The 25185-nt window shown below is 36.9% G+C and overlaps 1 protein-coding gene across 12 annotated transcripts; it reads right to left on the bottom strand.

Annotated features, from left to right (window-relative positions):
• Positions 1-970: 970 nt before the first annotated feature.
• On the bottom strand, positions 971-25155 carry METTL4 (methyltransferase 4, N6-adenosine). 12 transcript variants are annotated; one of them, XM_078153479.1, is made up of 12 exons: positions 24858-25152; positions 20516-20594; positions 18810-18890; positions 18076-18334; positions 17138-17581; positions 15858-15920; positions 13352-13721; positions 11580-11649; positions 8291-8492; positions 7292-7398; positions 6381-6472; positions 971-1578 (listed from the first exon to the last, which is right to left on the bottom strand). In XM_078153479.1, the coding sequence occupies exons 5-12, from the start codon at positions 17543-17545 to the stop codon at positions 1433-1435; spliced, it is 1458 nt and encodes a 485-aa protein (XP_078009605.1). In that variant the 5' UTR covers positions 17546-17581; positions 18076-18334; positions 18810-18890; positions 20516-20594; positions 24858-25152; the 3' UTR covers positions 971-1432. The 12 variants fall into 12 exon arrangements, with proteins under 12 accessions (XP_078009605.1, XP_078009609.1, XP_078009606.1 ...); XM_078153483.1 differs by lacking the exon at positions 20516-20594 and having other exon boundaries at positions 24935-25152; XM_078153480.1 differs by lacking the exon at positions 18810-18890 and having other exon boundaries at positions 24935-25152.
• Positions 25156-25185: the final 30 nt, after the last annotated feature.

A 25185-nucleotide genomic window follows, 5' to 3' on the forward strand; every position in this document is an offset into this window, starting at 1 on the left:
AGGAAATGTCATATGTATTCAAGTGCTCTTAGCCCTAGCCCAATTTAAGAAAATTTTCCATAAGAGTTAAATCTATCCAAAAGTTGAATAGGCTGGCTTGGGGAGGGAGGAGTCCCTCTCATTGTAGGAAGGGAAGGTAATCAAAAGAGAGGCTCTTTTCTGCAGAACAGCTGTCATTCAAGTCTGTTGGGCTCAATGGCCTCCAAAGACTCTTTCCAATTCTGAATGTGGTCATTGCTTAGTTTTTTTTTAGTCATGTCCAACTATTCATAACCCCATTTGGGGTTTTCTCGGCAAAGATACTGCAGTGGCTTGCCATTTCCTTCTTGAGCTTATTTTTTACAGATGAGAAAACTGAGGCAAACAGGATTGAGTGACTTGTCTTACACAGCTAGTAAGTGCCCGAGGCCAGATTTGAACTCTGGAAGATGAGTCTTCCTGACTCATCTAGGCCTGTCACTCTATCTACTGAGCCACCTAGCTGCCCTTCTAATTCTGAGATTCTGTTTAATTCTGTAACACTGGACCCACCACCGTTTTTAGTTAATAGATAGAACAGAGTACTAAAATCACCTTCCATTTGTTTGTAAGGCACTTCACCTCATTTGATCCTCAAAACAACCCTGTGAGATTGGCAGGAAGGATAGGTATGTTATTTGTCCCATTTTTATAGATGAGGAAACTGAGCAAAATTCAGAGAGAGGTTAGATTATTTGTGCAAGGTCACCTGGTTAGTGATTAGCAAACCCAAGTCTATAACCAGATCTTAGTCCCATAAGATTTAGATCTTGAAGGAATCCCAGAGGTTACCTTTCATTTTATAAATCAGGAAACTAAGGTACCAAGATGTTAAGTGGTTTGCCAGGGGTGAAATATCTATTAATTGTCTAAGGGCAGAATTTGAATACATGTCTTCTGTCTCAAGTCCAGTGTTCTTTCTATGCTTTGAAAAAAATACATGACATAGATATTCTTTAAAAACATGTTTATTATTTTCTGATAAGCAAATATTTCTGAAAATAAGTCCAAAGAAAGAAGCACTGACAAGCAATCCTGACATGAAAATCTAAAACCACAAAGAATATTGCATAAGCCCCAATGCATTTGGCAGCTCCTAGAACACTTTTCAGAGTATAACTGTATCCCAGAGATAAGCATCTACAGTTTTGTTTGTTTTTTAACAGACCATGAGGTTATTAGTAACCCATTTTTTTCCTTCTTAATCTGTTATCTGAAGAGTTAAAAGTGGAAGTTAAACTCACCCTCGATGAATACAAAGGCTGGTCACTACAGTGGATTTTGTTATAAAACAACTGAGTCTTATTTAAATATCCAAGTGTACAACTGGTAATAAAAGGCCCAGTGAAGTAGGCCACATTAAAGGATGGTGGAGGAGACAAGGAGAATGATTACTTTAGTCAGAAGATTATGGTCAGTTTCTAATCTGTGGAGTAATGAAATAATCAATATGCTGAAATTTAAGAACTTCATTTCCCCAGCTAGTCCATCCAGGCTGTAAGTTTCGAGCAAACAATTCCAAACATTCGGCATCTGGCATAATATAGTCTTTTAGAACTTCTGTTAAAAAAAAAAAAGCCAAAGATGATTACAGGGGAAAAAAATCAATTTCCTTTCAGCTGTTAAAGAAAAAAAATAAGAGAATGTTCCATTTTTTTAAAGGACAGCAAATTAATTTCTAGGATTTCATCAACAGGCTTTACTATTTATAGCTGGAAAGTCACTGGAAAACAGTGCCCTTGAGATTGGGAACAACACCATCAGAGCCTTCAATAGTCCTGATTTATCAGTTTTCATTTGAGGGATGAGAAATGAAGAATTCACCGCCTACACACGTGACTTTTAAATTTTTCAATATTGTCAACCCAACATCCCCTGAATATAGGCCAACTTATTTTTTAATCAACGAATTCCATGCAAGGGGGGAAAAGTGGGGGAAGCCTTTGAAAACATCTATACGAGCAACTAAATGACACCCAATATGAAGAAGAGGAGAAGGAAGAGGAGGAAGAGAAAGAAGAACGAAAGAAGAAAGAGAATAAGGTGGAGGAGAAGACATTTATAATTGTGCTTAACAATGTGCCAGGCACTGTGCAATACACTTTACAATTATGATCTTATTTGATCCTCACTGCAACCCTGGGAGGTAGGTGCTATCACTATCCCCCTTTTACAGAAACTGAGGCAAACAGAGATTAAGTGACTTGCCAGGGTTATACAGCTAAGTAAGTATTTAGGGCCAAATGTGAACTCAGGTCTTCCTGACTCCAAGCCCAGGACTCTGTCCACTGTGCCACCTAGCTGCCTACACATACACACACATACATACATACACACACACACACACACACACACACACACATGAAATTATGTTAAAGGATTATTTATCCCCTTGGTAACCCTGGGGATATCTGAGCCTTTAAAAACAACATAGCAATGATTTTTAAGTTGTATGTTTTTTCCAATTGCTATATCATGATGTATGAGTCAGAGTGTTTAGGGCATAGGGAGAGGGATATTGGTTGAGCGCTGGCTATTAAAAATTAAATCAAGGTTGAAGATACCCAGAGTTTGATTTAACTGAGATTCAAGTTTCAGGACAATCTAGCAAGGGTTGGTTTGCAGAATTCTAGTCTCTTCATAAATAAACAATTAAATGCTGCTGTCCTCAGAAGAGATTTCCCCAGAGGCCTAGAAGACAATAACACTATCATTCTTTCATTTTCTTTCCCATGAATTCCTTGCCCTATCAGTCCCCAGTCACCTTTAATGTGGTCTAAGGTTATACTGAAAGAAGCAGGCATTTTAGCTTTTTCTTTCGTACAATGAATGACAGAATAAAATCCAAAATCTTCTCAGAGTCAGCCAGTCCACACATTTACTAAACTGAGAATCTAATGGGGTGCAGAACCCTGCAACCAGAAGTCAAGAGAGGACGTGAGGAACCAAAAGTCTCAGGTCATCAAAAAGCTGAAAATCTACTTGAGAAAGGAGACCTGATCTTAGAAAGGAAAAATACTTACAGTCAGAATCTATGAACCACTTAGTATTCACCCAAGTCCTCACCTGGACCACTAGGCAATACTGCATTTTGAACACATCTACAGCTTCTTTTTCCTTCCCATTCCAATAGGAAATAAGAAAAAAAAATACTAAAGGACAGTATTCAGATGCTAGTATGCCATGTCTTTTACTTTATTGAGAATTTTGTAAAGAATTAGGAAAAATTAATAAAAATATACAACTTGAGTTAGTTCAAATGTTCAAATTTTAAATCCATAGTTACAAAATGGCACCATTTAGGGGGGAAAAAATCAAGATGCTCCTGGTTGACTACACTTATAAAGTTAACAGATAATCCCCAAATAGCTAATCATCTTCCTTCATTTCTAACTGGGAATGCAGTTAGGGGCAGAGAAAAAAATGAAGGTCTCCTCTGTCATCTCTGTCCACCCCACGATCTGCCTGTTTATCCCATCATCTTCCCTACTCTTTCTTCTGTTGGCCTGCTCTAAACTCAGGTGAAAAACAAACAAAACAAAAAACAATGTAGAGAAAACACTAGACTTTAATTGACAAATGATAATAAATTATTTGCTACTATTATTTTAAAAGGCTAGAAGGCATTTAAACTATAAACAGGAAAGCATGAAGAGAACCACTTGAAGGAATACTAGTCAGTCCCAATGACAGTTGCTATGTAGCTCCCAAGGGTCTCAGTGACCTTTATCTTCTTTAGCCCTCTGGGTTAACTTTCTAAGTATCTTTACCAGTAGACTAAATTCTCTTTCTGGTTGGGGAAGCACACTCCAGAACAGAGAGAACTGATCTCAGTTGAAAGAACAAACATTTCTAAATGTACAGAACAGATGTGTTCTAGACAAGCTGACTGAAAAGCTCACTTCATATATAGAACCACATTTTCCCAATTAATTCACATTTTAACAGATAACAAAAACTACTCCCTCCTAAGTATACCATATTGTATACCATATTGCCAGCTCAAAAGATTAAACCATGTTTTGGTTTTCAGTAGCATAAAATCTAATACTATTATAATACTATCACATTTTGAATTTTAGTTCATAATACCTCATCTAATTTTTTTTACATTTTTCAGGAGGAAATGGTCATCAAGCATACAGCATCATAAAGTAGGGAGAATATGAATAGCAAAAGTACTTGTGATTCATTCAAATTTTTTTAACAATGTAAACCTTTTTTACTGTAGATTAAAAAGGTTGCTAAGCTTTCTAAAATGCATTTATAATACCATTTTCATATTTCATATTCATGATATCTTTAAATCTATGAGAAGAAAATATTCTAATCTTGAGAATACAGTAAAAGTACTCCATGTGAAAAAGAATATTCTGCCAATTCTCCTGTAGAAGAATATGTATCTTTACCATTTCATGGAAGATAGCACGAATTAAACCAAAAGAAAAACCTGCTGTTACTTGAATCAAAACCTGGAGTGAGAAAATTTCATTTTATGAATTTGCATAAAACAGTTTAAGTACATTTCAATGACATCTTAAAGCTGTGAGCACTAAACACAGTACATGTATCATCCAAAACCCTTACAGTAATGATTCCATAGTTAAATGCTCTGCAGGAACCTGAATGTTGCTTTTTGATGACTTACATCAATTTGCACCTTCACCAGAAGAATAAATCCTTAAAATCAGTACTTATACACTAACATATGTACTTTTAAGAGTAGCATGAAATAAGATGATTAGCCATAAATACTAATGTTTTTGTCATTGTGACTACTTAAACAAAATATAATCTGTATGAGTCATCCACATTTTGTTACAAAACTTTCAACTTTAGAAGGCTTTCAAAAATCAGTGTGGTTCTGCTGCCCTCTACTGGAAAAACTGAAACACTGCATTATTTATATACCTTGCCACCACAGAGATTTTGATACTTTTACTAACCTGAATACCTTATTTTTAACATAGTCTCCTAAAACTTTTAGTTACAATTGCTCATTTTCTAAAACTAATGACTACTTTAGTGATTGAGAAATATCAGATTTTTTAAAAAAGCACAGCAGTTTTCATTTTGTAAAATTGCAACTGTAGGAAATATACCATAAAACTCCTGGCATCAACTAAAGGAGAAAAGTACAAAGGAGATAACTACTTATCAGATTTCTTTAGGTTGAATACAAAAATCACTATCAAATCCTCCATACATTTTAAGTTATTCCTCATTTTAAGTCACATATGTGTTTGGGGAGCAGGGTTGGGGGGGAGGGGAGGAACCTATATCACCTGAAAAAAGGAAGGCAATTAATTATATATAGAAAAAAAATCTCAATGCTAGTTTGGAACAATCAGGCCTGAAAAAAGGAAGGCAATTAATTATATATAGAAAAAAAATCTCAATGCTAGTTTGGAACAATCAGGCAGAAGTCACCTGTTTATATCTCAAAATCAACCTGGTAATACATAAAGAACCCTCTATGCAAGGAACTAAATATTATGCAAACCCCTAGTAAGGTTTTCTCTAGAGTTGCTCTACAGCACAGATAGCCTCAAAATTCGTTAAATATGTTTCCATGAAAAAAAACAAAACCGTAAAGCAAAATGTCGTGGATTGAATCCCATTTTCCCAAGTAATCTGAAGTATAAAATCAGAAATACATTGCTATTTTTCTCTCAATGGCCTGAACAGAAAAATGTTGGTAAATTATAGCTTAGAGGTAAGGAGATTATCATAAACCCACAGCAGCATTATGACCACTAGGGATTACAGTCCATACATAGCAGCAATTCAGTTAAAGGTACCTCAAAAAAACTGTCCTCTCTCAAAATAAGTAAATAAAATAAGTAAAACCCAAAGCTTCTACAGAATATCTAGACAACTCTCTAGTGGCTACTTTGAGTACATTTCAAATGCAGCCTTCAAAGACAAGGGCAAGACCTGAAGACCTTTCAGACTCAATTTTATCAACTCTCCATCTGCAGACTTTTTTAATATTGGGTTTATTCACAGATCACAGTATGGTAGAAACTGTGCTGGATTTTGAGTCAGAGAACTTGGGTTCAAATCCTGGCTTTGCTTCTTAATATATGTTTGACACTGGGCAAGTCTTTAGAATTGAAAGGGACCCTCAGATAACCCTGGTAGTAACCACCAGAACAGGACTATAAACCCAAGCCCCTGAGGCCAAATGAAATGCTCCACTATACCATAACCTATCCTACTTTTAAATTTTTAAATATTTTAATACTTTAAATAAAGTATTTTTAAATACTTTTAAATCTGTGAACCATTTAAATACCAAACTTGTGATCTATGAATTTAAAGAAAGCCCAAACAGTATAACAAGAATAATGTAAACTTACCTGTAAGAGGTGGTTTGTGTGAATGAAGGGTACAGGGCACACTGACAATTAATTTGTGGTCTGGAATTGGAAGTACTTTCACCTTTGGGTTCCTATTTTAAAAGAATTTAAAAATAAGTTGCATCACCAAGTCTGATGATTATATGTACAAATTATAGGCATCATGATTTTTTTCATTTTTTCTTGTGGGTATTCACTTTCCAGTGACTCCCCATACTGCAGCAGCACTACTACCACCAAAGGCAGCCTTGATGGGGAAGAAAAATCATAAAAATTTAGCATGAAGGGTATGTTTAAAAGGATTCGGGAAGGGAACAGTTCACAATTAATCTTAGTACATTCTACAAGAACCCTTCCCTGGTTCCCCCCCTTAATCTTGTGCCTTCCCTCTGTTGATTATTTCTAATTTGTTCTTTCCAGAGCTTGTTTGTACACAATTTTTTGAGCAGAGTGCCTAGCACATAGTAGGTGTTTAATAAATATTTACTGACTGACTGAAACGAATTGATAATATTTTTACTCTAAAGCTAGGTGGCACAGTGAATACAGCACCAGTCCTGAAGTAAGGAAGACCTGACTTCAAATCCCACCTCAGACACATAACATTTACTAGCTCTGTGACCCTGGGCAAGTCACTTAACCCCACTGCCTAGTCAAAAAAAAAAAGAATAAATTTAAGGAAAATCTTCAATTAAATATTTAAGTATCAAGAATGTAGAACTTAAGGACGGTTAGACTCAGCAGAAAACAAATATAAGAGTACACGTGTCAGAAAACTGTAACAGAAAGTTATTTAGTCTACCCATTCTCAATTTCCAGGTCTTCCAATATGTACAAATTAAGAGTGAGACTGACTTTTGCTTAATAAGAAACTTATACTACATCAACTTTGAAAAATACTTTTCTCATACCTTAATGGCAAAACAGTTTTTCCTTGAATTCTTCCCAGTACTAAACCTTCATAAGGCTTTTTGTGTGGAGAATCTAATGGGAACACAAATTCTCCAGACCTGGTGATCTGACATAAAGGAATAAAAAAGTCAAATAAATCCACAAATGTTTTCTGGTACTAGAAAGAAAAATGAGTATTTTCTAATCAGCTAGTCCGAAGGACCATAATCTGGCATACATAGTTTCTATTTTTTATGGCAATGAGTTTCTAGAAACTGAATCTTAATGCAAAATATCAGAAACTGAATAATATTTTCCTCTTAGGAACAATTATAATTTCACTTCTGATTAAAAACTCAGGATCAAATAAATTACAGAAATGACCAGCAATACAAAAGCAAAGCCAAAACATTTGTGAACCTCCATAAAAATTCAAAATGGCAAAATTGATGGAATATATTATAAAGCATGCATTTAGTACATAAAAAATAAATATATCATAATTTTACTTATCTAAAATTAATAAGTTAACTATAATTAAATAATTAGAAGCAGCTCCACTTGCCTTAGAATATAGAAGGGATTAGGGAAATTATTTGGGTGCATTATTTTGACTTTAAAAACCAATATCTTAAGTCCTTCTTAAGGATTTTAATTGAGAGGGTTTCAAAAGCATGAACTTTTAAAAATCTAGCCATTTCTTCATCTCTTTTCTCATCCTCCATCCGCCAGCAACTTCACTTATACCACCATCCTCCCTACCTCCACCCCCTACCGCCACCCTCTCTAGCATCAAGGATAGCCTTGAAATGAAAAGGGATTGGCAAAAAGGCTAAAGTGGAAGGGGGAGAGGGACTGGCACAATCCATCCCCCCACATCTGCCATCACCCAGAGACTGAGGAATGAATAGGTTTTAATGAGACAATGTTAAATGAGTGAAGAAAGACAACAAATAACTGGTGATGATAGTCAAGATGCCACCTGAGTAAATAAGTTATCAAGCAACTTTAGAACTTACTTTCACCCAGTGCCATTCAGTAAGTGTTTCCACAGACCAATAGGGATAAAGCTCATCCTTTACAAACTGTAGGTGCTTCTGTCTATTGGTGACCCAAGTGATCACAAGACAGTTTGGAGCAGCCAGTTTGGGTACAGGTATTTGTTTTATTTGCCAAGAAGATAAATAATTGTACCTACATATAATAAAAAGATATATATTTCTGCAAAGAAAGGAAAATTTGGTAGGAAGTAAAAAACAAGAATTAAACAGAGAGCTCTGCATAGAAAGAAGGATTCTAAGTGCTAAGTATGAATCAACAGTGACATCCAGTGGACACTGAGATAATAATTTTTATCCATTTTCCATTTTAATACAGAGAGGCTTTGTTGCAAGCAGTTTTCATCTCTTCTAAGACTACTGCAATAATTTTACTGAAACATATAAAAGGCACTTCTAAAAAACACTAATGTCCTTGTTCTTACAAGGCTAAATTACAGTTTTAAATATCTTGCAACTTTTACTCAAGGTAGTGTCACAACCACACTCATTCTCACCCTCCCAAGCTGGAAAAACTGGAACCATTTTTTACTCTTCCCTTTCATTCACTCCATTAAATCCAATCAGTCACAAAGCCCTATCTTGTCTTCCTTTCAAATATCTATCAATTTTGCTTTTCCTTTTGTAACTCTTGTTAGACCCACCCTAGGCCAAACTCTTATCACCTGAACTACTGCATTTGTCTCCTAGCTAGTCTTTCTGCCTCTCACTGGTCCTCCTTCCATTTAATCCCACATACCACTTTTATGGTTTTGCTCTTTCTTGTTCCAGAGCTATCAATTACATTCTAATATACAATAATGAATCTAAACTACTTCACTTGGCTTTCAAGGCCCTCAAAAAATTTGCCCCTATTCTGGATAATATCCTACTATATCCCCACACAAAACTACTTCAGCAAAATCGATCTCATTATAACCCTGGCCTCCATGCTATCACTAATTTTGTTTTTTCTCCATCTAGAAAACCCTTACCCCTTTTCTCTGCCTAAGCATATTCTACCCAGTTCAAGTCCTACTTTCGCCTCCATGAGGGGTTACCCCAATGAATCCTCTACATTGATCTCTCTTGATTCTAATTCCTTTACCTTTTATTATGATGTACATTGAGCAAATTAGGGAAAGGGGATGAAAATAAGCATTTATTAAGTGCCTATTATGTTCTAGGTACTATGCTAAGTGCTTTATAAAATGTGACCTACTTTACTACATATTTTCCTATCTTCTAGTTGTCTGTACAGTTCAATTTAAGATTTTATTAAATATATTACCTTATTCACCATTTTATGTATGTCTTTGCCCCATACCTAGATTCTAAGATCCTTTCAAAGAAGGCCCACACGTTATAGCTCTTTTGTACTCCATAATGGGTAGGCCAATGCTAGTCTTATAATTGTTGTTGTTCAGTCATTTCAGTTGGGTCCAACTCTTCTCAACCCCATTTGGAGTTTTCTTGGAAAAGATACTGGAGTGGTTTGCCATTTCCATGTCCAGCTCATTTTATAGCTGAGAAAACTGAGGCATATAGAGGATAAGTGATTCGCCCAGGATCACACAGCTAGCAAATGTCTGAGGCCAAATCTGAACTCAAGTCTTCCTGACTCCAAGCCCAGAGCTCTATCCATTGCACCACCTAGCTGCCCTTCCTCTCTCTATATCCATATGCAAATAAGTTGCTAAGTCTTGGTGCATATAACCACACTTGTTGTTGTTCAGTCATTTTCAGTCATGTCTAACTCTCCCTGACCCCATTTGGGGTTTATCCTGGAGTGGTTTGCCATTTCCTTCTCCAGTTCATTTTGCAGATGAGGAAACTGAGGCAAACAAGGCTAAGTGACTTGCCCAGTGTCATACACCTAGTAAACATCTGAGGCCGGATTTGAACTCAAGAAGATGAGTGTTCCTGACTCTAGGCCTAGTTTGCACCACCTACCTACCTCCATAGCATCTCTCAAATCTATCCCCTTCTCTTCTACTTAAGGCCCTCATTACCTCTCACCTGAACTTTTGCAATAGGTTCCTAACTGGTCTCCAAGCTTCCAGCTTTCGCTTTCCAATTCATCCTCCATATAGCTTCCAGACTGATATTCCTAAAACATAGGTCTGACCAAATCACTTCCCTGCTCAAAATACTCTAGTGGCTCCCTCTTACCTTTAGGCAATACAAAATACAGCTTCTTTCTTTGGCTCCTAAAACCACTCACGATCTGGCTCTAACCTACCACCTGAAACAATATATCTTCCTCCTTCTTATTTATTCTATATTCCAGGCAGACTGACTTAACTTTTCCCTTATACATGGCATCCTATAGCCTACCTTTGTGCTTTCATACAGGCTATCTCCCCCCACCCATCCATCCCCATGCTTGGAATATACTCTTTCCTCACCTCCTTCTCTTTTATCCTTACTTTCCTTCAGGGTTCAGTGCACGTTTCATCTTTTACACAATTCTCCCACCTGCTAGTTCCCTGCCTACTCCATGAAATTAACTTCAATTCCAATATTCTCTTATTATATGTCTGTGAATCATGCAATACCATAATGTCATAGGATTATAAGATAGTATATTTTAGAGCTTGCAAGGACCTTAGAGGTTATTTTATAGATGAGGAAACTGAAATCCAGACAGACAATGACTTATTCGTAACTAGTAAAAAGAGATGGGAATCAAACCCTTCCAACTCTAAAAACAGTGATCTTTCCACCGTAGTAGGGTATCCCTCCTTAATTCTCAAAAGAATTAAAATCACAAATAATCCAAAAGCCTATGGAAAATGCATTACAGACATAAACACATTATCAATGACAACTTGGACACAAGAAGTGGCAAAGAAGGCATTTTGAAGGACGACTCTACCTGGAAAAGGAGGTAGGCTGATTATGTAATGAGAATGAAACAAAAATAGAAAATCTAATTGGCAAACTAGTAACCCAGAGATACCAAAAGAATGAAAGGGCTCCAGCACACTGGCTAGATCTTCTATGGAGGAACTATTAAAAAAATGTACAAATAAGAATCACATACAATGAGCAGATACATGGAAGGATTCTGGTCTGTACCCTTTAAAGGAGTATCCATTCTGATGAAATTACAAATTCAAAGTACAAAAAAGTGACAAGTCTAAAAGCTTAAATAAGAATAAAAGTTTGAAAAGATATTCACTACTATTAGTAAATAATGACTAACATTTTTTTAAAGCCTTGGAATGATCTTAACAGTAAATTTTATAAATAAATTTGTATAATATACCTTTTGCTTCTTTTAACGGATTTGTTCTGCCATGGTGGATCGATCACAATTACATCATATTTTTTCCCATCTGAAAGCAAAAGCATATCTTTAGGAGAAAAGCTCCTGTGTGGTAATCACAGATTATAAATATGAAAGCCAAATGTCATACTCAAACTGAAGCACATTCAACTAGACACAAATATGACAGAAAAGGTATTATAGCACTTAATCCAATAAACTACAATAAGAACAATTTATCTAAAAAGCCAGTGGTTACTTTATACAGTTATGTTCTCTGAGATGTTATACTACTTTCCCTTTTCACTGAACTGAAAATAAGGAGGAGGAAGAAAAATATTCTTTTGCTAAGATTTTTTTTTGCTGCTGATAGCTCAGTGACTCAGACCAGTGCCTGCTTTCTTTGTGATTTCTAGATGGCCCATTAGTTTCAGCAGCAGTGTTACAGCATAGTCACTTCAATTTAAAATATGTAGCAAATTACCTTTGTAATTTAACTCTCAGACTTCATAAGAATATTAAGGGCACATCAGACTGCCAATTGGCATTTTGAAAAGGTTTTAATTAACTTGCCTAAGTGCTAGTTGCTTTATAACTTAGAATTTTACCTTTAAAATGGCCAAATGAAAAAATAAATATGAGGGGCAGTTAGGTGGCTCAGTGGATAGAGCACCGGCCCTGGAGTCAGGAAGACCCGAGTTCAAATCCAGCCTCAGACACATAACACTTATTAGCTGTGTGACCCTGGGCAAGTCAATTAACCCCACTGCCTAGCCAAAAAAAGAAAAAAGAAAAAAGAAATATGTATAAGATTCAGTTCCAGCAGGCTCCTAAACCCATCGCTTTCAAATAATGGTGTTTAAAATCCAGACTCTTTGCTCTATGCAGAAACACCTCAAGAAATTCAAAGCAACTGCTTAATCATTCATTTACAAGTTAATCAACACTGTAAAAATGAAAACATTTGAAATACCTAAGAACTCTGATCAGCCATGATTCCAGAGAACCAATGATAGAATGCAACCCACTTCTTAACAGAGAGGTGATGGACTAAATGATATATACATTTTTGGATACGGCCAATATAAAAATGTGTTTTGCTTGTCTATGCATGTGTTGCAAGGGTTTTGTTTTTATTTTTGTTTTGAGTTTTTTTTTTCCCAGCAAGAGTGGGGAACATGAGAGGGGGGGAAAAATGACGATGTTTTTATTTAAAAAAAGAAAATAAGGGGCAGCTAAGTGGCACATTGGATAGAGCACCTGCCCTGGAGACAAGAGGACCTGAGATCAAATCCAGACTATTTGGCAACTCACTTAACCCCAACTGCTTCAAAAAAAAATACAAAAAAATTTAGAAGTTATATATAAAAGGTGATTATTGGCTTAGCAAATAATACTGAAAATATTTCTGTCTTTTATAAAACAAAGTTTAATAAAGTCACTTGTTTATAATCATTTATACTCAATACCAGCTTTTATGGGAGAAGTTTACTCTTCTAGAATCTTTGTAACTCTGCCCAAAGTAACAGAAACTACCTTCTGAAACTATCAAAATTTTCAAGTTTCTATCTATAGAATTTCAGAACAAGTTTAAAGGAAAAATTCAAATGGGAAAAATATTTGTGGTCCCACTTCTTCACAAATGTTGACCTTTATTCAATCTTATGCAAAGTAGACCACTTTATAAGCTACAATTCCATTTGTGAGCTATTGTATTCTATCACAAAATGGAGGAGATATCCCTTTCAGAAAAGACCATACATATTACTTACAATTCAGAAGTGGCTGCATACAAGAAAGATCAGACAAGAGGAAGCTGCTTTTTGGTGGCAATAGGTATTTCTGTCCCATTAGAATAATCATCTTTGTAAAATTTGAGCTGTTTTGGGTAATTCGTGAAAATACATCCTTTTCTGGAACAGATACATCTGCATCTATCAACTGTACTATATCAAGTTCATTTTCATTCACCAAAGGCAACTGTTTAGCTATGTCACATAGTTCAGCCAAACCACAGCTATCAAGTCCCACAGTAGTAGTCTTGTTACCATCATCCAGTCTTTCTGAAACTGAGTAAAGAAAACCACTTTTCAGGCCTTCTTGAATTAATTGTGTGGTGCCATCCAAAATCAGCCCCCTGACCTGAAAGGGAATAATAAAAATCTGTTAAGGAAACAGATTTTTACAATGATATTATTTCTACAACAGTTAAATTCCATCTATGTTTTTTATGTCGTAAATGTTTAGATTAAAATCAATGTACTTACTGAATACTGGTAGAAATAAGAAGGATATGGGAAACTGTGTGCTTATTTTTTTTGGGGGGGGGAGATATAAAACTAGAGTAATAAGATTTGGCAGCAGGTCATTCCCAGGCTTCACAGGCAGGAGGAAGGCAGGACATGGCATGTGAATGTGAAGCTGCCTCCTGTGGCCTCTCCCCTGCCTCTCCCCCTAGGAACAAGTAAGAGGGGTGAGAGGACAAGGACTTGATCAGGATCTTTAGGTAATGTGAGAGGTATAGGGAGCTGGGCCTGGAATTAGGAAGACTGATCTTCCTGAGTTCAAATCTGGCCTCAGACACATACTAGCTGGGTAACCCTGGGTAAGTCATTTCACCCTGTTTCCCTTAACTTCCTCATCTGTAAAATGAGCTGGAGAAGGAAATGGCAAATTGATTGGCCCAGCATCTCTGCCAAGAAAACCGACATAAAATGACTTGAAACAACTAAAACAACAAGAAACAATGCAATAATTTTATTCTCAACCACATGGGAGTAATAATAACCTAATCCAGCCTTAAGCTATGATTAGTGAAACTCTGCTGTTTAAGGCTAAATCTTGTGGGACTATAATTGATATTATTCTGAGTCTGATTCCAGGTATGATCATCAGGAAATGTCATTGAGCCAATGATCTATAAAGCCAGCAGCCCAATGGGAATGACATCTGTGAACTGCTACCAGTAAGTAGATATCTGTCCCTGGGAAATGGGGTGGGGGGGGCATGGGACAGGACTTGGGAAGTCTCTTGGCTCAGTTTCCACATGGTTATACTATAACTATTTCCCTCTTTTTCCTTTTATGGGAAATTTCTATAATCATGGCACGTTTTGTAACTGTGGTATTCATATTTATTATTAAGAATCAGTTACTTAAATTCATTTGATACTCCTGTGCAATACTGTCTACAGGACAAAAATCAAAGAAATTATAACATATAATTACATTATTTGTTATGATTATTCATTTAGCATTTTTTCCATATTTTATAAACAAAATCTTAAAAATATGTTTGATGGGATGATGCACAGACTGTATTGCATTACCACCTATTTCTGCTTTTTGGCCTCCACGGTAGAGTATCTAGGCTAAAAAGGAGGTTCTAAAACAAATGAGAAAATACTTATAGCTTGGTTAAAGAAGTCTTCTCTTTCTTTAATTCCTTTGCCAGACCTCTCAAACAAGTGGTCTCTCCTCAATACCTCCACTAAATTACTACCACATGTGTCGCCAAATTCTTTATAATGTGGCTTTTGCTCTGACCACATACTGGAAGTGCTTTCTTCATAAAGGTCACTAACCATTTTTATCATGCACTTCATTTAATTATCACTCACATAAAAAAAGCCATAGAAAGAACAGAGGCAAGAGTACGGCGGATGAGGAAAAAGTTACCTTATTTGTCAGAGGGGACACATACTATGTGCTTGCCCATGCATTTCCCCGAATTCTACCATAGTCTACCTGCCTTCTCTACCTTCTACATACAAAGGGGAATAGAGAACAGGGAGAGGCACTTTGGTCAGGAAAGTAGACAGAGAGGAGGAAGGGAAATGTTAAGCTCAAGCACAGATTCAAGCTGTACTTGAAGAATAATTTCAAGTATAAGAGGCTTTAGACTTCATTAGTTTAATCTTCTACCCCATGTAAGAATTCACTCTCTAATATCCTTGAGAAATGGTCATCCAACCTCTGTTTAAATATTTCCTGATTTAGAAAATAAAGAACAGAGCTGTAATTCAACTAACATCGCTTCATTTCATTCATGCTATAGGAATAAATATTCACAAATAGTAATATAATCTGAAATGTAGAGTATCATTTGAATGTTTTCCAAAGTAGTTTATTATGTCACTCTACTAAATTTAGGCTGACAAGTCAGAATCAGGTCAGGTCAGAATCCTTGATTCTGGGAGAATAAATGCTGCTGCTATTTGCTGGTCTATTCTATTTTGTATAAAATTTCCTTTATGATTATTAAATATTTGAAACTTACTTTTGCATGGTATTCCATAGCATCCAATTCACCTTGATTGAATGCAATAGATCTTTTGCCTTTCTAAAAAGAGAACAAAAGCAAGAAAAAATTAAGCTAATGCATCAAGATGTCTTAGACTTGCAAAATGTATAAGCAATTTCTGTTGCCACATTCCCTTTTTTTAATTGTATATTTTAGTCCATACTGGTGTTAACTATGTACTTACACTAAATAAAGGCAAAGATTTGGGCTAAAGTATGCTGTCCCCAAACAGAAAACTAATGAATAAAAATCAACAGCACAAATCAAAACAGGTACCAATGTGTCACCAGCTGATATTTTGTACGTGTATACACGTATAGATAGACAGATAGGTAAAATATTTAAATATAATTAAGAAGTTGTACCTAACAAAATGCAACAATCAACAAGTCTATTTCTTTTATCAATATCAGCACGAGAAGTACAAAAGCAGAGTAGGCATTGCACTATGACAAACACAAATCTTTCCTGTCAATTAGCATATGTAGTTTCATTATACTGAGCTTCCTTCTTTTCTCAGCCAATGAAATATCTAGACTTAATTTCATAGTAACACTATCAAGAAAAATTTGAGCTTCATAATGGCCCTATTTGTTGTTTTAACAGTTACATACAAATTATGTATATTAATAAAATCCAACATACTAATCACACTTGGTATCACTAAAATATTCTAGTTAGCAATCCTAATCTATCTCATTTTGTTGGAAATACAAATGAGATTTTATAATAAAGTCAAATAAACTAAATTTATGTTTATCATTATTGTATCTATTTTGCCTCATTAGTAAGACAGGCCTTGAAAGAACTCATTAAAAAAATCTGTTTAGGGGCAGCTGGGTGGCACAGTGGATAGAGCACCAGCCCTGGAGTCAGGAGGACCCGAGCTCAAATCCGACCTCAGACACATAATATTCACTAGCTGTGTAACTCTGGGCAAGTCACTTAACCCCAATTGCCTCACCAAAAAAAAAAAACAAAAAATGTTAGACTTCTAAGCCGTCAAGATTTGAATTCATTAAAAAGGAAAACTTTTCTGAAAGTCCATACTAAATCTGTTTGTTGCTTTTGAGTTAAACATAGTCATCTGATTTTACATCCAGGCCTCTTTACACAGTATTTCACTACTTCTCATCTTAGCTTCTTTTGTTCTCTCTTGCTTATTTATTCTTGAGAGTGAAAAGAAATTATTTGAGCTGTTTGAATGGTGAACTATTCAATGTGTAAACAACACATTTTCTTAGAAGACTTCTTACCTTCCTAACAGCAGAAACAGAATCTTGGTCTTTAACACATTCTGGTTTCTCATGGTTGATATTGCCATCCTTATTTTCTTGCTGGAATGCTGTGCAATCACTTGTTGTCACATGGGGTTTAGTAACATGAAACAGTTCAGCTCGAAATGTATATTTTTGCAGTAATGCTTTATTCTTTTCTCTTTCATCAGTCCCTGGTTTTGTGGCAGTCTCAGAGGCCATTAATGTAGCAGAAAGTTCAATAGAAGATGTAGAAGTTACAGTAAGAGAACCACAGTGGGGAGATGAGATGGGCACAGCATTACTGGAAGTTGGTTCATGGTGCTGGCAGAGTTGGTAATCAATGTTATTGATGAAAGCAAGATGATCCAGTAGCCATCCAGATGACAGCTGGTGCACAACTGACATAGTCTCTTCTTATGAAAGGCTTTTAGAAATGAGGAACTAAAGTTTAAAAATAATTTTTCAGATCAAAATTATAATGTTCCTGAATTTCAATAAAAATATAAAATCACTTTATATGAGATAATTTAATATGATGGTATAGAAATGATATCTCTACCCAAGAAAATTTGAAATTAAACTATCACATGTGGCAGATTCTGAGGAGAACTTTCAAGTTACTGCTTACAAACTGTATCCCATTAATACCAAAGTTTCCTATCAACTCACTAATTCTAAGTTTTTTCAGTCATATTCTATCTAGGGTTATTTAAAACCTCCTTTTATAAGCCACATTCCACTCCATCTCTAGAGATCCACCTAAGACTTTCATTTTCTTCATCTCTCCATCACTTCAATCCCCACCCTGGATCCCAAAAGACAAACCTATTCCCAAACAAAAATATTAATAAGTTCACTATTGTTATAGTACTTTAAGGTTTACAAAGTACTTTCTTTAACAAACTTGTGAAGCATATAAGTATTACTATACTCACTTTATAGATGAGAAGGTTGCTATTCATCTAATCAATATAACGACCAGTCACAATTCCAAAGGACTATGCTATTCATCTTCACACAGAAAGATGATGGCCTCAGAGTACAGACTGAAGCTAAATTTTTTTTCTGCTTCATTCTTTTTTTTTTCTTTTTTTTGGACATGACTAATGCAGGATATACATATTTGTAATTGGCATTGTTTTTCTTACTTTCTCGATGAGTAGAGGAAGGAAGAGGACCAGAGAGAATTAAGACCTGAAAGTAAAATAAAATTTAATTTTAAAAGTTAAATAATTGTATTAAATTGAAGTTCAGATAGGTTAATGACTTTCCCAGGGTCAAACAGCTAGTAAATATCAGAGTCAAAACTCAAACTCAAGTTTCATGATTCTAAGAATAGTGTTTCCCTCTCTATCACGCTACCTCTCATCCTAGTGAAAAGTCACCTAATCTTTGATTTCCAGTGACCACGTGGTAAAGGCAAAATAGAATGCAATTGTGAAGGCATATAAAGAAGCTTTGAAAAAAAAATGATACAAAGATTTCTTTTTCCCAGTTAAAAACTTCTCGTTTGGAATTCTTCTTTTGATCTGGGAAGGGGGAAGGGCTAGCCTTAGCAGATTGGGGGCAGGGATGGGAAGGTGGGGGCGGTGGGGAGGAGATAGTGGGGAATCTAACCCTAAAAGATGAAGGGCAACACAGGAGGAGCAATCAGAGCTGAACAACTCACCCAAATTTCAACTCTAAAATGGATTGTGTTAGAGACATTTCTAGAAATATGTAGTAATTCTGTCCATCTTTGGACCTCTCTCTAAGAAGGAATGTTAAGAATTAGTTTAATCTGAATTAACAAAATTATTTCTAGCAGATTCATATAAATCAAAGTACAGAGTTTTCCTCCACAATGGTTCAGTATTTAGCACCTTTTTCTCCCTCAAAATAGAAAGGCAGAGTTTCAGTGGTACGGTGTCCATTATTTTGGTGACTAGAATTGGACTTACAGAGATTGATTTTATGGGGATTTTTCTTTAAAAAAGGCAAAGTTGATTCTTTTCCATAAGTCAATGAGCTTAACTTTGATTCCTTGAAAAATTCTATAATTTATTAAAAGTATAGTTAATAGCAGTCTGGAACAGAGATTTTTAACCTAAGATCTGTGTTTTAAGTATTTTAATAACTATTTCAATATAATTGGTTTGCTTTGTAATATATTTTATTTTATGCATTTAAAAACATTATTCTGAAAAGGGGTCCATAGGCTTCATTAGAGTGTTAAAGGAGATCAAAAAAAAGTTAAAAGAATTCCTATTCCAGAAAAAGAAACACTTTTCTTTTTCATTCTTTTATAAGGAATGTCTCCTGGGTATGGAAGTGGGGAGGGACATATTCATAAATGAAACTAGGTAAAAAACAAAAGCTATCAATTTTTTTTTAAGAAAACTAAATAGTGATTATAGAAAGTTGGTATGGCTTTATGAAGATACCAGACTGATCTCCTAACACCACACACATACACATACACACACACACACACACACTGAGAGGTTTTTTCAGCAGGAAATAGAGAGTAGCACTGGATGAACAAACATGAATAGGCTGTAATATGCATCACAGGTCTCATTACACTGGTTTTCTCCCCAAAATAAATGCAAAACAAAAAACTCCTGCTCTTCTTCTGAACATCCCTATTTCCATCTCTCTCTACCCCTAATTTTTTCCCCACTACCACCTTTCTAGTCTCCTAGGTTCTTAAACTCATTATCCTTGACTCAATTCAAGTAAAACTTCTGTCTTAAAAATTATCAATGATCTCTTAACTGCCAATTTGATGGCCCTTTCTCAAGACTCAAGACCTAGGTGGACCATAACTGTCCAAGCATTATGACGTATATGTCCAAGTATATGAACTAGAAAAGGAATAATTCTCAGTGGCCCCAGAAGGTAGAAATAGGAATGATAGATTAAAGTTGTAGAGAAGGAGATTCAGACTCAATATAAAGGAAAACAACAACTAGAGCTATCCAAAAATGGAATGAGCTGCTTCAGGAGACATTTCCTGGCTAGCGGTCTTCAAGCAATAGAAGCTGGATGAACACTTGTTAAGGATGTCACAGAAGGGATTCTCAGTGATTTATGGGTTAGACCAGATGGGCTTTTGGGATCTCTTCCAACTCTAAGATTCTATCATCCTGAAGGACTATTTTTTAGAATCATGACATTTCTACCCTGAAATGGACCTTTACTAAAATTGACTGTACATATCTTGCATCTACATAGTTTGTTTTGTTTTGTTTTGTTTTAACATGTTGTCTCCCTCATCAGAATGGGAGTAACACATTCAGGTTAAGAATGAAATTTTTGCTAGGTGGCACAGTGGACAGAGCACTGGGCCGGAGTCAGGAAGACTTGAGTTCAAATACAGCCTCGGATACTTACTAGCTGTGTTATCCTGGGCCAGTCACTTTGTCCTCAACTGTAAAATGAGGATAATAATAGCATCTACTTCACAGGGTTGCTGTAAGAATGAAATGAGATACTTTTAAGTGTCTGGAATATAGTAGGCACTCTACAAATGCTTCTTCTCCCCCTTTCTCTTCTTTTCCTTTCCCTTCTTCTATCTTCAACACTTAGCATAATGCCTAGCACGTTATAAGCACTTTCTGAACGCTTGTTGAACTTCACACAATATACCTAGATAAGCTCCAAATGGATAAATAACCTAGATTAAAAACGGTTATATCATAAACAAATTAGAAGAGCAAGGAAGAACTTACATTTCAGATATATGGGTAGGGGACAGACTAAACAATGGATAGAAAAGTTCACAAAAGATAAAAAGGATAATTTTGATTATATTAAAATTTAAAAGTTTTTGTACAAACAAAGACAATGAAATTAAAACTAGAAAAGAAAGAGATACTGGAAAAAGAAATTTCATAGTAAATTTCTCTGATAAGGGTCTCATTTCCAAGATACATAAGGAACTAATTCAAATTTATAAGAATCATTTCCCAATAGATAAACGGTTAAAAGATATAAACAAGCAGTTCTCAAGGGTAGAAACTCAATCTATAGCCATGGAAAGAATGCTCCAAATCACTAATAATTAGAGAAATGCATAATAAACAACTCTGAGGTTCCACCTCACACTGACTAGATTGTCAAAAATGACAGAAAAGGAAAATGGCAAATATTGAAGAGGGGGCTAGAAAGCAGGTACATCGATTCACTGTAGGTGGACCTATGAATTGGTTCAGCCATTCTGAAAGCAACTTAGAACTAAGCTCAAAAAATTATTACAATGTGCATACCTTCTGACCTAGCAATACCACTATAATCCCCAAAGAGAGCAAAGAAAGAAGAAAAAGTCCTATACACACAGAAATGTGTATAGTAGTTATTTTTGTAGTGGAAAAAAAACTAGAAACAAAGATAGTGCCACTCAATCATGGAATGGCTGAAAAAAATGATATATGAATGTAATAAAGTACTGTTGTGCCATAAAAAATGATGAAGGGGACAATTTCAGAGAAATCTGGGAAACCTTGTATGAACTGATGCAGAATAAATCAAGCAGAACAAAGCAATTTCTACAATAACATAATTGTAAAAAAGGAACAAGACTTAAGAACTTTGGCTGTGATAATTAAACATGATTACAGAGGGGCATGATAAAGAATGCTAGCTACTCCCTGATAGAAAGATAATAAGGCCCAAGGTATAAATCTGAAATATGGTGGGGTTTTTTGGTTTGTTTGTTTTTAAATATGGTCAATTTGGCAATTTATTTTGCTCAACTATGCATATTTGTTACAAGGGTTTTGTCTTTCTTTGGGGGGAAGGAGAGAAAAGGACGAGTTGGGAGGGAGAAAAAAAAGTTAATTTAAAAAATAAGTGCTTGTTGACTGACAGTTGATTCCTTACATATACTATCTAGGAACTGCACTTGCTAGATATGCTCTTTTCAAGATGCTTTTGTAGACCTTTTATGACCCAAATTTAGGAACCAGTGCCCTCAAGCAACATGCTATTTTTTCTTTCCCTAAAAATACTTCCTAAACTTTGGGATAGGTGCCAACAACCAACTCATTTGACTCCTACTTAAAAAGTCACCTAATCTTCCTCATTTTATAAATGAGGAAAAGGACCTCCCAGGGAAGGTAGGTAGCTTGCTCTGGGTCACATTGCTAACTAACAAGAATACAAAGACTAGAACTCAGTTCTCCTGCAGTATGGCATAGGGAGAGCACCCTTCCAATGGGAGTCCACTGGAAGTATCCACCTGTGTGATCTTAGGCAAGTGACTTCACCTTTTCTGGTGAGGCCCACAGAGGATTTCACCTTGAAGCCAAACCCCCATAGACAATGAATATCTATTTAAATTCTTTCCTCAATAATTAACAAACTATCCCCTAATCATATCCTCCCCAACCCAGAGATCCTGAACCCCTGGTGATCATTATTCAAACCCCATTCCCACACTCCCACTATCTGATCCCTTATTCTCATTCCCCTCAACATACCTCCTCCCCAATATACCACTCTAAAACTACCCACCTTTAGCACTGAACCCTCTGGAATACTTGCATTATAGACAACAGACTTGACTTCATCTTAAATCTTTTTCTTTCAATTTCCTCCATCCTCCAGCTCTCACTGAAATCAGGCTCTCTCCTGATGACAGCCTCCTTGGCTTCCCTTTTCAACACTGGATTTACCTTCTTCACTCATTCCTCCTTGGCTCACTGGTCTAGGTTGGAGTATTGGAATTCTCCTTGCTTCCCCACTGCTACTTTTAGGCTTTCCTTCTACCACCATCACTCAGAAACCTCAGCTCCTTCGAGGTTCATTCTATCTTACGTACCACCCAAATAAATTCTGATAGCTGTTACCAACAGACCTCCAGGACACTTCCTTTCTTTCCTCAATGAGTTCAGTGCCTGGCTCACAGTCTTTCTCTCTTCCCCAACTCCTTTCCTCACACTAGGGGACTTTAATATATAGATACTGCCTCAAGTAACATAACATAACAGTTCCTCAGTCTGCTAATTTCACATGACCTACTACTCCACCCCAACTCAGCCACACACAAAGATGGTGATACCCTTGATCTTGCATCACCTACAAATTCATAAAGCCTCCATCTCCACATTTATGAACTCTGAAATTCCCTTATCTGATCAGTCTATTGTCTTTTCCTTTTCTTCTGCTTTGCAATCCCAAATCTTATTCTTCATCCACATCATGACCTCCAATCTCTCAAGCCCTCAATTCTTTCCCAGGCTATCACCCCTGCACTAGCTACACTGTCCTTTTCCCACTGCCAACTAGACATCAAGGTGGGGCAGTGGGTAATGTGCTGGGCCTGATGTCAGGAGTTTCAAATCTCTTCTCAGACACTTACTAGTTCGGTGGCCCCCAGCAAGTCATTTAACCTCTATCTGCCTCAGTTTCCTCTGTGAAATGGGGATAATGGCACCTACCTCCCAGGGTTATTGTGAGAATCAAATGAGATGTCTATAAAGCAATTAGCAGAGTGCCTGGCACATAGCAGGTGATTAACAGATGCTTGCTCCCTTCCCTTCTCTTCCTCTTCTCTCCTCTAATACTGCCACCACCCAGGTGCAGGACTTTTATCAGGTCAAGCTTGATCTATTGCAAAAGCCTGCTGATTGGTCTGTCTGCAAAAAGTCTCTTCACATTCCAGTCCCTGCTCCACTCAGCTATCTGTGATTTTCCTAATACACATGTCTGATTATGGCACACCACCACCACCACACACACCCTTCCCTAGATAAACTCCAGTGGCTCCTTATCACCTCCAGGATCAGACAGAAAATCCTTTTCGGCATTCAAAGCCCTGCATAACCTGTCCCCTTCCTACCTTTCCAGTCTTCTTACACCTTACTTACCCTCACTTTACAATCCAGTAATACTGGCCTCCCTGCTGTTCTTCACATAAAACCCTTGGCATTCTGGCTGTCCTCAAGCAGGGAATGTTGTCCCTCTTCATCTCTGCCTCCTGGCTTCCCTGACTTCCTCCAAATCGCAGCTAAAACACCTCCTTTCCTGATTCCTCTTAATGCCAGTACCTTCCACCTGTTGATTGTTTCAAATTTTCTCCTTATTTTCTCCTCCTAGTTGGTTCATAGCTGTTCGCACAGTCTCCCCTATTAGATTGTGAGCTCCTGGAGGGCAGGAAGTCTCATACTTTGTTTTGTGTCCCCAGGGCTTGGCATAATGTCCCGCACATAGTAGGCGCTTAATGAATGTTTATGTAATGACTGACTGATCCTTCCTCATCCATAAAAAAAGGTTGGACTACAATCCCTCTAAACTCGCTTCTAGCTCTAAATATAGGCTCCCATAATCCCAAATTCAAGGTTCTTTGCATTTGCATCACCGCTGCCTCTCTTCCCACGCTAGGAGACACCCCGGGTGAAAATGCTAACATCTCGAGTGGAATTTGAGGGGGTGCGGTGGGGAAGACACTGGTGAAAGTGTGCACTAGGGGTCCTGGGGCCGCTGAAAGCACAGGCATCATATGGCAACCTGCCTCTGGCCCGATCCTCTTTCTCCTTTAGGGCGTAAATCGCCTGTCACCCACCCCACCCTGGCCTCCGTAATGGACTCCCACTCTCGGTGTAGACACACACACACACACACACACACACACACACACACACACACACACACCACACACACACACACACTTAAATTGGCACCAACTATCAGTTCCAAGCCCCTAAACCTCAAGTCAACATGAGTGCAGCCATACACCTCCCGTTCTCTCCTCCCTCCAGAAAAGGCGATAATCCTCCTCTGAATTCTCGCAGGAAATCTACATCACCATACAATGGAGCCGGAGAAAAGAATCAAACACCCCGTTCACAGCAAAGACGAGTGATTTCTTTCTCCTTCTTCAGTCATGGGCGCAGCCATGTTGCTGTACGGAAAGGCTATTTCCGGGGCCTTTTCCGGCTCTCCGCACGCATCTCACGGACTCGCGTTTAGGTAGGCGTGGCAGAAGAGCTCGTTTGCGGGCGCGCGAGCGAGCGGGTAGGTAGAGCGCGACAGAGACTAGGCGAGCGCGCCCTTTGGCACTT

This window comes from Phascolarctos cinereus, unplaced genomic scaffold (assembly GCF_003287225.1).
Source record: "Phascolarctos cinereus isolate Bilbo 61053 unplaced genomic scaffold, phaCin_HiC Scaffold_4;HRSCAF=312, whole genome shotgun sequence".
Lineage (NCBI taxonomy): Eukaryota > Metazoa > Chordata > Mammalia > Diprotodontia > Phascolarctidae > Phascolarctos > Phascolarctos cinereus.